This window comes from Cryptomeria japonica, unplaced genomic scaffold, assembly GCF_030272615.1.
Source record: "Cryptomeria japonica unplaced genomic scaffold, Sugi_1.0 HiC_scaffold_125, whole genome shotgun sequence".
NCBI lineage: Eukaryota > Viridiplantae > Streptophyta > Pinopsida > Cupressales > Cupressaceae > Cryptomeria > Cryptomeria japonica.
This window is the reverse complement of record NW_026728947.1, coordinates 238,145-253,816: the sequence shown is the minus strand read 5'-3', so window position 1 is coordinate 253,816 and position 15,672 is coordinate 238,145. Positions and strand designations below refer to the sequence as shown.

The following is a 15,672-nucleotide window of genomic DNA, read 5'->3' as shown; positions in this document are numbered from 1 at the left end:
AGACTTAGCATGTGCCAATCAAATATCATTACTTGAGAGAGCAAGCCAGTGAAGAGAAGGTGAAGCTGGAGTATGTATCTACAAAGGAACAAATAGCTGATATTTTCACTAAGCCTTTCCCTGTAGATACATTTATCTATTTAAGAGGCAAGTTAGGGGTATCTACCCCCCCGATGAGAACTAGATGCATTGAGTTGCATCAATCTGGTGGAATTCAAAGCCTTATCTTTCTATCTGGATTGGTAAGCTGATGCTGCTCCTCTTGTGGAGTAGTATGTGTTTTAGAGGGAGAGATTCCTGAGATTCATGTTTCATATTCTAAGGGGGAGAGAGAGTTTGGTTTTGTGTTTTGAGATCTTTGACATTACTGTTAAAGGGGGAGAGAGATAATGTGAAAAAATTATGTATCTGTATCTATCTTGATCTTAGGGGGAGTTTGTTGGAGATATCTTCTTTCTTTGTATTGATTGGTTTTTACATACATATGTTGCCATCAACGCCAAAGGGGGAGATTGTTGGAGATTGTTGGTCATTTCTACTACTAGGATATGTTGTTGTCATTGATGTCAACATATTCTTTTGATTTACTTTGATGTTTGCAGATTGATCATATCATATGATCCCATTTTGCAGTTTGTTTATCTGATCAGTGCTTTGGAGAGTTCAGTATTTCCTTCGGTATATTCTGATGTGATCAGAATTTGTGTTGAGTTTTTGGGATATTGTTTGGGATGGTCTTGTGTATCTTCATTTTATATGGATTGTGATATGGTGCTCCACAAGTCATCTTTCTTCGTGATAGTTGTTGATTGGCTGTGTTCTTGAGTTTCAGATGTTGATGATGAGGATTTGATAAGTGGCATTGGTGCAGCTATTTCTGATGATTCTAACATGCTTGCTGGTGTTTCCTAGTCATGTCTAATTTGTTTTGGTGATCCGCATTGATTGTTGTGCAGTTTTTTGGTGGTTTTCATGAACCGGTGATGATTTTTCGTGAACTATGCGATATTTTTGGTGGTGTAGCATGTTGCGGTTGCTCTTGGCATGATTTTTGGTGGCGTTGGGTATTTGGGAATTTGAATTAGGTCCATGTTATGTGATATAAATCATTATATTAGTTTGGTAAAGGGAACCATAATATGGAAAATTATAGAGTTTTGACCCAAAAGATATGGAAACAAAAGCAAGAAGATGAAGAGGTCACAATAGAAATAGCCTTGCCATCACCTTCTAAGACAAATGCGAATTTGAGTATGCAGAGAAAGACCCCCAAAACTCAGGTTGAGTTGGTGGAATAACACGGTGAATGTTGTGTTTCCCCTCTTGTTATAATATAATAATGCCCCCTCCCTAGACCTTGCCAGTTTAGATTTGAAGGAAGCCCAAACATGAACCCCTTTGAGAGGCCTATCCTAGGAGGAAGAAGGTGATGGCTTGGACATCATAGAAAAGAAAAAAAAACCATTAGTCAAATGGCCAATCCACCAAGAAAGGTAGTTGCAAGATCAAAAACATGGTGTAAAACTAATGGTAAGAAGTGAGAGAAGGATTGTTTACTCCTAGAACAAAAATCCATCAAAACCTATATGACAAGATCCAAGGGGGGATAGGCCTCCCTTGGGAGGAAATGAAAATCCTCACATGGATAGTTAGGGGCCTTAATGTCCCTAACAAAAGGTGCATGGTAAAGTGCTAAATATAGAATGTCAATTTCAAGCGATATTGTAATGTTACAAGAAACAAAACTATCAGAGGACGAGGCCAACAAATTTGTTAAATACTGCTATGGATGGGAAGGTGTGGCCACTAAAGAAATTGGTGCATTTGGGGGATTATGCATTCTTTGGAAGCCAAACAAAGTTAAGATTCAGAAAGCAGAGGGTAACATAACTGGATGAAAGCCAATGTCACAAGTTTGTCATTAGACCTGCATTTTATCATATATAACATTTATGGGCCAATCAAGTCAAAGGAGAAGGCATAATTATGGGAAATTTTAGGAGGGGACTTGCAAGGACAAGAAGATAAGGTATTTTTGGGTGAGGATTTTAATGTAATACTATACCCTAGTGATAAAAGTGAGGGATTAGGAAGAACGGGTCAGGTCTAAGTTGAATTTGTAGATTTTGTCAGAGAGTGTGGCCTATCAGATGTCATTCCATCAAACAAAAAGTACACCTAGACCAATAGAATGATAGTGCACTCTAGCATTGTAGAGAGGTTAGATAGGTTTCTCATATCTGACAATTAGGCTGATTTAGATATTATATTGACCACCTCTATTAGATCCATTCCCATTTCTGATCACTTTCTAGATGTGGCTGCATTGGTCAAGACTGGTTGATTTAAAGTAATCCTGGTGGCAGGAGTCAAGGGATGTAAGGGGGACTAAAATGTTCATTTTCTAAAAAACATTACAGGCTCTAAAAGAGAAATTGAAGGATTAGAACAAGAATATCTTTAAGAATATATTTGAAGAAAAGATAAGAATTGAAGCAAAAATGGAAAATTTGAGTACATATGTTATTGGCATGGGATGTTAGAGTCAGAATTTGTAAAAGAAAAGTAGCTGATCATAGAATATGATGAGATTTTGGCTCGAGAAGAGTATTATTGGTGATCAAAATTTGGGGATGATTGGCTTAAGGAAGGGGACCACAACACTAAGTTTTTTCACAATTCCACTAAAATGAGGAGAAATTGGAATATAATTAATCAAATTCAAAATGGTGATGATCATGTTATATCTGATATTTATAGAATACAGAAAGAAGGGATATGTTTTTTCAAGAAATTCCTTGGTGGGGATGGTGTGGCAGAATAGATCAATTGTGATTTCCTGGAAGACATTCCACGATTGATGATTGATGAAGATAACCATATGCTTAGTGCGACATTATCTCTAGAGGAAGTCAAGGAGGCTACTTTACAACTTGGAGCAGATAATGCACCTAGCCTTGATGGTTTTACCACTTTTTCTTTCATAAATGTTGGGATTTCCTGGGTATAGATATTCTTGGTGTGGTGGAGGAGGCTAGGAAGAAAGACATTATTTGAAAGGAGTTGAACAATATGAACATCATTTTAATCCCCAAGAAACTGCACATTTCCTCCTTTGCAAATTTTCAACCAATTCCTTTATGCAACACAATATATAAGATTATTTCGAAGGTAATGGCAAATATATTGAAACAATTTTACCAAAATTGATCTTGGCAGAGCAAAGCGAATTTCTCCCTGACAGGAACATTATTGATGGAGTGGTGATTTCTCACGAAATTCTGCACTCGATAAAAAAGGATAATCACAAGGGTATTATTTTGAAAATTGATGTTAAAAAAGAATACAATTGTGTATAGTGGATATCTTTGTTACTTGTTTTGAAAAAGTATGGTTTTTCTAATAAATGGATAAATTGGGTTTGGGGATGTATTTCTTCCCCTTGATACTCAATTGTGATCAACAAAATTACATGTAGATTATTTTGTGGGACCAGAGGGATAAGGAAGGGGGATCCCTTGTCCCCCTTCCTTTTCATTTTAATTGTAAAATCCTTCAAGTCGTAGGATCAAAGTTATGGTGCAACATGGACTATGGATTGGTATAAAGGATATACCAAAATATGAGGCCTTTTTCACACCAATTGTTTGTAGATGATACATTAATGTATGGCCAGGAAACAATTAGGGAAGCCATAAAAAATAAAGGACCTTTTGGAAGGGTATTATTTCACCATAGGATAGAAAATTAATAAAGATAAATGCAACATTCTTTTCTTCAACACTGGACAGAGCGTATAGAGGAGAATTGGCCATATCCGGAGGTTTTCTACTAGTAAAATTACCTCAACATATTTGGGGGTCCCCTTTTTCAATGGTATGGTGAGGAACAAACTATGGAAGGACACCATAGAAAAACTTGGGAAGAAAACAAAAAATTGGAAGGGATGGTGGGTTACACTTATGGGACAAATAACCATGATAAAATCTATTTTGTTTTCAATCCCAATTTATCTTCTCTCAACAATAGAGATAACTAAACAATATTCACAAGAGATGGCATGTCTATAGAGGAATTTATGTGGGATGGAGCAAAAAATAAACATCGTATCCCACTTGTTGCTTGGGATGTTGTGAAGTAGCCGAAAGAATCTGGCAAGGCTAGAGTGAGGGATATTTTGATTCAAAACAGGGTGCTAGGGGCTAAATTGATTTGAAGGATGTACTTAGAATCAGGGGTGCTTTGGAGCTAGGTGCTAACTAAGAAATATTTGAATAATTATTTGAGAGAAAGAATTATCTCTATTGCCAACCCACCGAACGAATCAACAGTTTGGAACTTCATGCTGAAATACCAAGATCTAATTACAGATCACATCTCTTGGAAAATTGGTAATGGGAAGAAGGTTGTAGGGTTTGGTTTGACTCATGAAATAGTTGTAAACCACTAATGGAGCTACCAGATATGACAAAGACCATGGAAGCTACCGTAAGGGATTATAGAGTCTTAGTTGCTGACTACGTTGCATCATATGTTGATGGTCGGGTGGTGTGGAAAGACTTTGCTATGATTTCCAATGCTTGTAGATAAGCTTTAGTATCAGAGCTAAACAAGAGACATTATTTTGGGGAGAATAGATGATAAGATTATCTGGTGTGCTACTAAATCAGGTAATTAGTCCCCTAAGTTGAGTTATGAATTGGGTGTACAAGAGGTTGAATCATGTGAATGGTAAGATCTATACTAGAATACACATATTCTTCCCAAAGCGGGTGCTTTCACATGGCTTGCTATTTAGAAAAAAATTCTCACAAGGAATTGACTGATGAAGATAGGATTTATGGGAGATTTCAGGTGCCCATTATGTGAAAAGAATGAGGAGGATGTTGATCATATTTTTGTACAATGCCTCATTGCTAGATCCTTTACCATACTCTTTGAAGGATCTCTTCAAGGGATGACTAATTTTAAATAGAGGTTTGGTGTGGAGTGGGTTTTGATATGCAGTTCTAGCCATGGTGATATGGCATATCTAGCACGAGAGAAATGATAGGGTGTTCAACAATAAAGTGTTCCCCCTTCTTTCTCTAATCAATAGAATTGAGATTAGAATATGCAAACATATCAACATGAAGGTGTTAAATAGGAAGGTGGGATGATTCATAGGTTGAGATGATCATATGTCTAAGTCCTAGCCCCATTTAATACCCCCAAAGGTGGAGGTCGATGGCAATGATAAAGATTGGAACATAGAAAAATGGATACTCCCACGAAAGGGCCATCTGAAATTGAACTTCGATGGTGCTTCTAGGGGAACCGTATCCCATTTGGACTAGGTTTCATTGTGAGAAGTGATACTAGTGATTTCTTATGGGGAGGATTGATTAAGGTTGGGGTCCCATGGAGGGGGGCTTCCTAAAAAATAGAGCGGGTGCTGTAGAGAATTTTTAGGATTTTTTTTAAAGCGAGTGGTCTCATGAAATGTGTAGCATAGTTCTGCTTAAAAATGTAAGCCCCTAATTGAAGGAAGCTAGTGGTCCCATGAGCAGCAATGAAAAATGAAATAATTTGTTTTTTCTATTTTCCCTTTAAAATGTTTGGTGAAACTCATCTCAACTATTTTCTGATTGCCAAGTGGAAAATACAATTCCTAAGTTGGTGGGGCAATTTCTAGCCCCGCCCCATTTTCACCTGCTTAAAAATGAAATCCTAAAAGTAGGAGCTTCTATTTCTTAGGAGCAGATTCCAAATAATCCTGTAGCCCCAAAAAAAATCTTCATGGGACCGCCTCTTCCTTAAAAATAGAGCTTAAGCCCCTCCCATGTGACCCCTACCTAAGCTTCTTGATGACTCCAATAATAATGTCGAATATGCAACCCTTCTTGACGGCTTAAGAATGTGTCTCCTTAGTATTAATATTGAGGGCGATTCCCTAAATGTAACCTAAACTGTAGTTTTTGGAGATGCTCTTAGTTGGATATCTAGGATGTGGGTTAATGACATATGAGTAATGCTAGAAGGAATGGACTTCTCATTAAAATAAATCATACCCTGTCAATACTTCTTCCCACTCTAAATTAGCATCATAGAGAATTAAGTAAAATCTTGACTACTGGTTGTGTGGATTGTTCTATACAGGAAGCATCATCATACCCAAGAGAGGATCAGAAGAATTTTTAAGTGTGATTGGCCATTTAGAGCGGCGCACAGATCTGTATAAGAGCATCTCTGAAGATGATCTCTCCGTCATGGATGGTGGGGATCGAGTGTTTGCAGATATCTCAGCCATGGCTTCAACCTTAGCTTATGAAAACAAGCTGGTTATCAGGAAAAGAGTCAACCAGCACTGGAAGGTACTTTATTTCACTTGTTTTAACAGCCCACAGAAATTTGTTCAAATTTTTCTTTGACTGAACAAAAATGTCTAATCTTGTAGATGCATTTTGTGGAGTTCTTCGACTTTTGGGACGGTATGGAATCTTTCTGGAAAAACCAAGTGTAATGAAATCGTAAATTACACGTTTTCAATATAGATTGATTGATCAGTTCAATTGATATAAATCAATATTATATAAATTTAAGATAATTTAGCATATCAAATAAATTATAAAATTTCATCCAATAATATTTTTATCATTTAAAAATAAATTTTAAATCAATAAAATAATTAATTAATTTTTGATATAAATGAAAGAAAATTGATTAATTGATTAATTGAACATTCAATGAAATGATGTTTAAATAAAGACAAAATCAACCATCCTTTTAAAACTAAATCTTATCAAAAATAAAACTTGTTCACATACACATTATTTGATCTACCTACTTTTATTAAGGTTATTTAATTAATAAAAATGAAAAAGTGGAGGACAATATTCTAACATTGAAAAATTACTAGTTCCATTCATGTTTAGAATTTGACTTAATAATTATAATTTAATACATTTGTACTCTTTTCTCAAACGTGTTTTGAAGATTCTTTTGGCTTAGTGTGTGTTGACAATCTATTCATTGTTATTTTTTGAAATTAATATGGAAGAGAATTAGTGCCAACCTTTCTTGTCTTTATTATAATATCACTATTAATTGCACAATTCTTTGTATGCATATTTCTAAAAGTAGGTAATATCTTTATATTAGTTGCATATTCATGAATACTAATATGTTGATATGGGTATCTTACAGATCACTTGCAGAAGAAATCTACACAAGCATTTGTAGTATGTGACAAGGAAATTGATGCCAAATTAATAGTGGTAGCCTTTAGAGGAACACAATTATTTGAGGCAGATGATTACATAACAGATTTAGATTTCTCATGGTATGACTTTCCCCAAATAGGAAAAGTCCATTTAGGATTTCTAGAGGCTTTGGGTCTAGCAAACCGTTCAATTGATAAGAAATCCTCACATCATCTCGAAACACAAGACATCAACAAACCTCTAGCCTATTTTGTTCTATGCCAAAAGTTAAAGAACCTTTTACAAATCCACAAAAATGCAAAATTCATTGTGACAAGTCATAGTTTAGGAGGAGCTTTAGCTTTATTATTTTTAGCAATGCTATTTGTGAACAAGGAGGATAAGTTGTTAGAAAAACTATTGGCTATTTATACATTTGGACAACCTAGAGTTGGTGATAAAGAATTTGGAGATTTCATGAATAGTAAACTAAAACAATCCGAACCCAAATATTTTAGAGTTGTATATTCCAATGACCTTATTCCAAGATTACCTTTTGATGATGGCCTATTCATGTATAAGCACTTTGGAGTATGTCTTTACTACAACTGCTGTTATTGTCAAAAGGTATTCAAATTACTTTTTAATTTTGTAATACTCATTATTATTTTTTAAGATTAGTGATATCCACTAAATTTTAGTAAGATTGTCTCTATGGAATTAATATATTATTTTGTTAAAATTATTATTGCAGAATCTTGTGGAAGCCCCCAATAGAGATCTCACGTTGGTGTACTTCATACCCATAAGAATAACTGCCATATGGGAATTGTTACAATCCTTAGTATTACATTACATTAAGGGAGAGAGCTTCAAGGAGACCAAACTTTCTATTATCTCCAGAATATTTGGAATTTTGGTTCCAGGGATTTCAGCACATAGTCCAGTAAATTACATTAATGCAATAAGATTGGGTCCTCCTAGATTGAATCCAACTTTGAGTAATGTAAAAGGATAATATATCTTATTTGAAGGATGCAGTCTTACTAATGTGAATGGTTGAATACAAATCATTCTTCACATTGAAAGAAAGACATTCACTTTGAGCCCATCTTTTAGATGGTTTCCACTTATTTAGAAAATTTTATTATAGAATTAGGATACTCAATTACTCTTATTAGTTTTTTGGAAAAACACATGTTACTAGTCTAGGACTGTAATATTTCTTAATGAAAACATTTTAAAATGAAATTTTAAAAGACTTTGTCAATTTTTATTTTTTAAATTTCTTTATGAGCGAATAAATTAAATTAAGGTTTATTGATTGTTGGCTGCGAATAATTAGAATAAGAAAAATAAGAATCAAGAAAGGAGAAAAAAAAAAGCAAAATGTTGATCAATCTAGCACTTGGTGTATGGCATGTCAGGACTTTTACTGTATAACTTTATTTTGGGTAGACCTTGGCTACATTCTTTAGGGGAAGTTTCATCTACTCTTCATGATTCTATTAAGTGTGTTACTAAGAATCATGTAGTTATGATCAAGACCCACCCTAATGCTATGCATTTATGTCAAATGGTAGTAGTTGGTCAAGCTTCATTACACCTACCTTTCAGAACTACATTCTGCCATTGTCTTCAGACATGCCGACATCTAATTCTATGGTATCCCCTAAAAGGAAAGCCCAAAATAATTTTTTCATGAAGAGTCGTCTCCTAAGAAACGTGATCCTCCCAAAGAGAACCCTCGTATGGTAGCTCCTCCAAAAGCTGAAATTTCCAAGTAGACACTCCTACTAAATAATCTCCTTCTAAAGTGAATGTATGTTTAGATGATGACTTGGGAGCTTTGGATTTTATTGTCTTATCTTGGTAAATACAAGGTAGATTTCGTCCATCTAAACATTCCTAAGATCTCATTCGCCTCGACTAAAAAGGATGATTATGAAACTATGAAGCTAGGAGATAATTACCATGTTGATCATCTCTTCTATACAAATCCCTTGACCTCTCATGAGTTACACTTTATTTATGGGTTGTGGTATGATCTTGTCTCTAAATATGGCTATGGAGCTAGGGGTTGTGGACATGATGAGGAAGCATTCAAATCCCTCTAGAGGCTGAACCTCATCACTCTAATATTGGAAATGGATACTACACCACATCCTCTAAGGCTAAATCAAGGTTGAATGTTAATGCAATTTCTGCTAAATCTCTCTCTCTTAAGCTTATTCATCTTGAGTATATTGAAAGTAGTATGAACTCCAATGAAGTTTCTATAGATATTTTCTCTTTAGAGGAGGTTTTAGAATAATTATTAGGTGTGTATTATGATCTTCCTTCTTATCATCATAAGAATCAATTCCTTTATTGTTTGAATAGTCAAGCATACTTTAGAGAATGTGTTATGAATTCTAATACGTGGGATTCTTTAAATTGTGATGATGAAAGTCTGTTTTCACCACATCCTAAAGACCATAGTACTCTCCTTAAAGGGGATACTACTGATGTTATCAAGTATGCTAAATATTTTGAGAAAGTTATTAAGAATGGAAAATTCCTTTCTCTAGAAGATTCTAAATCAAATTATCATCTCTTGCATCTGAATTCTAATATTTTTTCTTGGTCATATGAGGATATGCTTGGTTTTAACGAGTTCATGGCGGTTCATAACATCATCCTATGTCCTGATGCCAAGCATGTTAAGCATAAGTTCTAAAAGATGAATTGTATGGTTGCCTTGTTAATCAAGGATGAGATAGAAAAGCTTCTAAAATCTTAATATTGTAACTGTTAGTAAACCTAATCATCACATTTGATAGCTTGCATTAATTTCTACAATCTTAAGAAGGCTTCACTTAAGGATGATTTTCCACTTCCTAATATTGATATGATTGTTGATTCGACTATAGGCCATGCCTTACTTTACATCATGGATGAAGTCTTGGGTTACAATCAAATTATTATTAACCTAAAAGATCAATATAAGACAACCTTTACAACTCCTTCAACTACTTTCTTTGCCATTTGGGTTGAAGAAGGTTGGAGAAAACTATAACCATGTGATGACTATCATCTTTTATGACTTCATTCATAAGATACTAGAAGAGTATGTCGATGACATCTTGGCTAAGTCTGTAATTCATCAAGATCACATTACGAATCTTCATCTATCTTTGAAAGGCTTCGAATCTATAAGATGAGACTAAATCCTCTTGAGTTTGTCTTTGGCATGGATGTTGGAAAAATTCTATGGTTTATTCTCTTAGCATGGAATTTAAGTTGATAGGAATATGATTGATGCAGTTGTTAATACGACTCTACCTAAGAAAATATCACAACTTCATAGTTTACATGGGAATATTCAGTAAATTCATAGATTTGTATGCCAATTGATTGATCAAACCCTTCCATTCGTATGTTTGTTGAAGAAAGATGTGAATTTTAAATGGGATGATGAGCACATCAAGAGGCTTTCAATTCTACCAAAAGCTATTTGGCTAATAATCCTATTTTGATTTGGGTTATGCAAGATAGAAAATTTTTCCTTTATATTTCAGCATCACCTTTAAATGATTTGAAAGCCTTATTGGTTTAGTATGATGATGATGATGGTAGAGAAAGAGTGGTATATTATATTAGCCATGTATTCTAGTTGACTATAAAATCTAATACTTTGCGATAGAAAAAGAGTGCCTTACTCTCGTCTTCACAATGTAGAAGTTAAGGAAGTATCTTCTTCATGCAAAGACTTGAGTAATTATTAAGAATGATCTCCTTAAGCATATCTTTTCTAGGGCCGATCTTTCTAGAAGGCTAGCAAAATGGGTAATATTGCTCTCTAAGTTTGACTTTAAGTTCATAACATAAAAATCATTCAACGGTCAAGTTATTGTTGATTAGTTAATGAAATATCCCTTACCTAAATTATTTGCTTCCTTGGATTTGTTCTCAGATGCATTTTTTTTTACAGTCGACTATGAACCTATGTGGGAAATGTATTTTGATGGATCAAGATGTCTGATGTATTCTAGAATAGGTGTAGTCTTAATCCCACTTGAAGGAAATCCAATCCCTCTTTTCATCCAATTTGAATTTCATTGTTTTAACAAACATCATTGACTATGAAGCCCTTATTGATAGGCTTGCATGTTGTGATTGCTTTTGAGGTTTCACATATTCATATTCACAATAATTCTGAGCCGGTTATAAATTAGATCATGGGAACATATCAAGCTAATAAGTTTAAGTTATCTTAGTATCGAGGTTTGTATTTGACTTTTCTTAATCTTTTTTCTTCTTATATGATAGATATTATTTCCAAGAGAGAGAATCGTCATGTGGATGCAATGGAAAGTGCAACTTTCCTTGTATGCCTTGACTATATTGTAGATGTGTATCATATTGTGGTGTAAGTTCTCTACTCTCCTATTGTTTCTAACAAACTTGAACGTGATGGTCTCATGTGTTCACACACAGACTTAGGGGAATGGTTTTCTCATATCTACAACTATATGATGTTTGGAAGTTTTTTTGATGATGCTAGTAAGAATAATCGTGTTTAGATTTGAAATATTTCAGATTGATATATCATTCTATCTAACATTATTTTTTGCAGAACTTACAATAGTCTTCTTCTTCGATGTCTTACTAAGGTTGAAATACTAGTTGCCCTTCAAGAAGCTCATTTAGGTGGACACTTTGATGGTAAATCATTAGTACATAAGTTGATTCATATGGGATATTATTGGCAAATGATGGAACAAGATTTATTTTCCTTTGTTAAGAAATGTTCACAATGCCAACAGCATAGCAATCTCGTTTGAGCTCCTACATAATAAATTTGTACTCAAGCTTCTCCATGTTCATTTTAGACTTGGGGACTTGATATTATAGGAAAAATATCCCCTCTTCTTCTGAAGGTCAATCTTGTAATGGAAGTGGGTTGAGGCTATTCTGCTAAGATCCACTACAATGGAATCAATTTGTAGCTTTCTTCTAAACAACATAATTTTTCATTTTGGATTTCCTTCTACCCTTTTTTCTCACAATGGTACATCATTTATGAAAAAGAAGGTTGTTAGTACCTTCAATTTTTCATTTTTAGAAATTCCGATAACCCAATGAGGAAATCAAAATTCCAATCAGAATTCAAATGCCTTTGGGTGGGCATGCTCTTTTTAAAAATTGACCTTCTGTTTCGGTCAGCTATAACTTAAGTCCATCCCTCAAGGGTTTTCTATTTTCTATTAATCGACCTCTAATTCATTGTATTTTTCTTTAGCTAGTAGCATTAGGTTCTAATCTGCCATGAATCTCCCCCCTTATTTGCATGATGTCCTAGGGACTTAACTCAAAGCATGTGTTTTGAGTTGTTAAGAGTGGGCCCTGGGTTTTAAGGGCCCTTTTTAGCACATTGAGTTATTGTCCAATGTAGTGGTCAAGTGATGTTTCCAAAAGGATCTCGGTGCTCGGTGAAGGTGCTTTTCTTATTCCACCAAGTCTTGAGTAATGCCACGAAAGATTACGAGCTCAGATATTGGTGAATTCTCTACCTCCAGCTCAACAAGTGTTTAAGGAGAGTGGTTGAGGATATGTTAAAAGCACTCGAAACTCATTGGGGGTATCATCTTCATCACAATGAGTCTCGAGAAAAAGAAAATGAGTGCTATGTTAGCAAATGAAAAGGTGGTTTGACATGTTAGCTCAGCACGCGACGAGGCACCAGGGATGAATTCACCAAGTTTTGAGTAAAGGAAAGAAGCATTAAGGTATATGGGGATTCTAAGAAATCCCAATAGGAATGACATGTGTTTAGATCAAATATTAAATCAGGCTTCTATAGGAAGCCATAGATTTTGCTTAAATCGACGGATAAAATTAAAAATATTGACACGAGGGAAATTAGAGTACTTCGAATTAGAAAGTGTGAGTTTTGTGATCAAATGACAAGAAGATCTCGACATATCGCTTGTACAGGATCAACTCTAGATAGTCAATCATAAATCCTTATATGCAGTAGGATCAAGGGATTTAGAGAGGCAGTGAAAGAGATTGCAAGGGTATGAGTGATGGATCTTTTCAAGAGAGTGATTGAATTGGCGGTTGAAAGAATAACAAAAAGCTTTAGTTTTCCTAAAAGGCATATAAAAAAAAAGATAGCTTGTATACATTATATTATAAAGTCGGGCTATTTTTAGAGCTTGAGAGTTGTTAAATTAATAATTGATGCATTGATCAAGCACAATACTGAGACTAACCCTCTATTTTGTTTGAGAACAACCTCAAAGATGAAGTAGTTGTATGCAGAATAGGACTGTGTGCTCTTAAGAAGTAAAGTTTGTGATACTGGGTGGAAGAGTTTTCAATAGACTACTTTTATAGTCAAAGGGGTATTAAAAATCTAATGGGTAGTCAAAGGGGCATTGAAAGACCCTTTTAGTTGCAAGGAACCTTTCAAGAGCTACCCATAATTGCCCTTTCACTATCAAATGACTAAGAGGTTAGGGGAGAATAGAGGAGAACAATAATGACAGGGGGTGGATGGTTTAGGTGTAGAACTTGTTTAATTCAAGATGAATGTTGGATTGCGACCCCCCTTTGATTACAACATTTCTCTTTGAGCTCCTCTTTCCACTTTACCAACTTTCCTTCTAGTTCGGTGAGCTCCTCCTCTATTATTGTGGATGCTCCACTTCTTTTGTTGTGTAGCTCCTCTTCTAGTTTGTGGGACTCTTCTTCCAGCTAGTAAGGTGTGAAATTTGCCTCCTCTAAGACATCTGCAACATGATGGTGGCACAACTCATAAAAGTTGGACTTCAATGGTGTTCTATTCTCCATCCAGACAGTTTTTGGTACACATAATCTAGTTTTATCTTTATTCTGTGCTTGAAATAGGGTTTCTTTTCTTCATATATCTTGAAATGTGTCCAAATGAAAAAGAGTCATTTGTAAACACCCTGATGCTTGTCGCATTCCTTAATATTATAAAAGAAATTCAAAGGATATAGAAAAGGATTATGAAATTCTCTATTCTAGGTGGGTAGAAGAAGGGCATTGCCAATTTAGGGTTTCTAGTAGTTTCAAAAAGAAGGATCATCCTTCTGTATTGTAAATCTCAATTAGTAATTAAAAACATGTTTTAATGTTGTAGATATTGTCTCCATTAGTATTTTTATGAACTCATGAATTAATATTTCAAGGGTATTTTGATTCATCTTGGTATTTTAAGTATCAGTGTGTGAATATGTTTATGGATTTCCTTCAAGGAAGGAATTAAATTTTGTTTACATGTTACAATGAATTCTGGAATTGCATAATAGATTAATAAGAATAGTTGATGCAATTAACAAGCGGAGTCATATTAATGTTAGGCATTAATATTCTGAAGATTCCCTAGTTTGAGTTCTTTTGCAATATGGGTTTGTACTTTTTTTTCGTGGGTGCGACTTTGTCCCCTTAGGTATGCACTGGACTGCAGAGTATTGCCTAGGGTTATTTTCAGAAACATTCTCTAAAATAATCTTTCCTTCCCCTTTACTCTCTTTCTTTATGAAGTGTAATGGGAATATTTCAACATGCATGCTCAGTACTTCATTGTACCTTTGAGAGGTGCATGCATTATTTTCTCAGTCCAATCTTAGAGCTTACAGGATTAAGGACATCTACAGGGTAATTGTGAAAAATCCCCTTATAAGATGAGAAATATCTACCAGTTGTGAACCTATTGATGAATACTAAAAGGGGGGGTGAATTAGTATGCCAAAAACTACTGCCCAAAAACACTTACACAGTCTAAAGATAAATCGGTAAAGTAGTCTGACAGTCAAACCGATTACCACACATGCAAACCAAAATGTGAAGAAAGCATTCACCCACAAAAGAAATACAACCATAACATAGGATATTTGACGTGGAAACCCAACTGGGAAAAACCACGGTGAGATGGAACTCACAAGTCACTATCTGCAGAATAGAAACCAGACCGGTTAAGGTCAGACCGGTTAAGGTCTTACAATGTTCTTCACCAGAACAGATCCTGTTAGGATTCTCAATCTCTGTTAGGAGATAAGTTCGATTAAAGACTACCTTGTTAGAGGATTTTAGATTCACATGTGTGAACCACCTTGTTAGAGGATTTTACAAAGGCTTTGAGGCCTACTCGGTTAAGGGCTATAGACTTGTCAAAGATGTGAGTAATCAACAAGTGTTTGATCTATCTAATAGCACAAACTGCTTGGTTAGATCCAGTATTGCTCACAGCTAATGCATTCCAACATTACTTAAGTCTTCTCCCTCTCTCTCTCTCTCATAGTTACAACTCGATCTTCTCAAATAAGATCGTTCTCACAACAACTCAACTTCCACCTCAAACCCTAGCTCAACATTAACCCTTTCAGCAACAACTTAAAACCCTAGACATGATGTCCTTTTAAAGGAATCTGATTTCATCTCAGTCCAAATGGATTACATTACAATTTCCTAGGTTCAA

General features: G+C 34.9%; 1 protein-coding gene across 1 annotated transcript; it reads left to right on the top strand.

The window, feature by feature from the left end:
• Nucleotides 1-1,703: 1,703 nt before the first annotated feature.
• Nucleotides 1,704-8,199, top strand: LOC131865862 (triacylglycerol lipase OBL1-like). Its single transcript, XM_059215413.1, has 5 exons — nucleotides 1,704-1,881; nucleotides 6,139-6,353; nucleotides 6,437-6,470; nucleotides 7,186-7,808; nucleotides 7,936-8,199. The coding sequence occupies exons 1-5, from the start codon at nucleotides 1,704-1,706 to the stop codon at nucleotides 8,197-8,199; spliced, it is 1,314 nt and encodes a 437-aa protein (XP_059071396.1).
• Nucleotides 8,200-15,672: the final 7,473 nt, after the last annotated feature.

Coding starts and splice junctions, on each gene's coding strand:
- LOC131865862 (XM_059215413.1), top strand. CDS start 1,704: ATGTCAATTTCAAGCGATATTGTAATGTTACAAGAAACAAAACTATCA. Junction 1,882..6,138: donor TAAGATTCAGAAAGCAGAGG/GTAACATAACTG, acceptor TGTTCTATACAG/GAAGCATCATCATACCCAAG. Junction 7,809..7,935: donor ACTGCTGTTATTGTCAAAAG/GTATTCAAATTA, acceptor TTATTATTGCAG/AATCTTGTGGAAGCCCCCAA.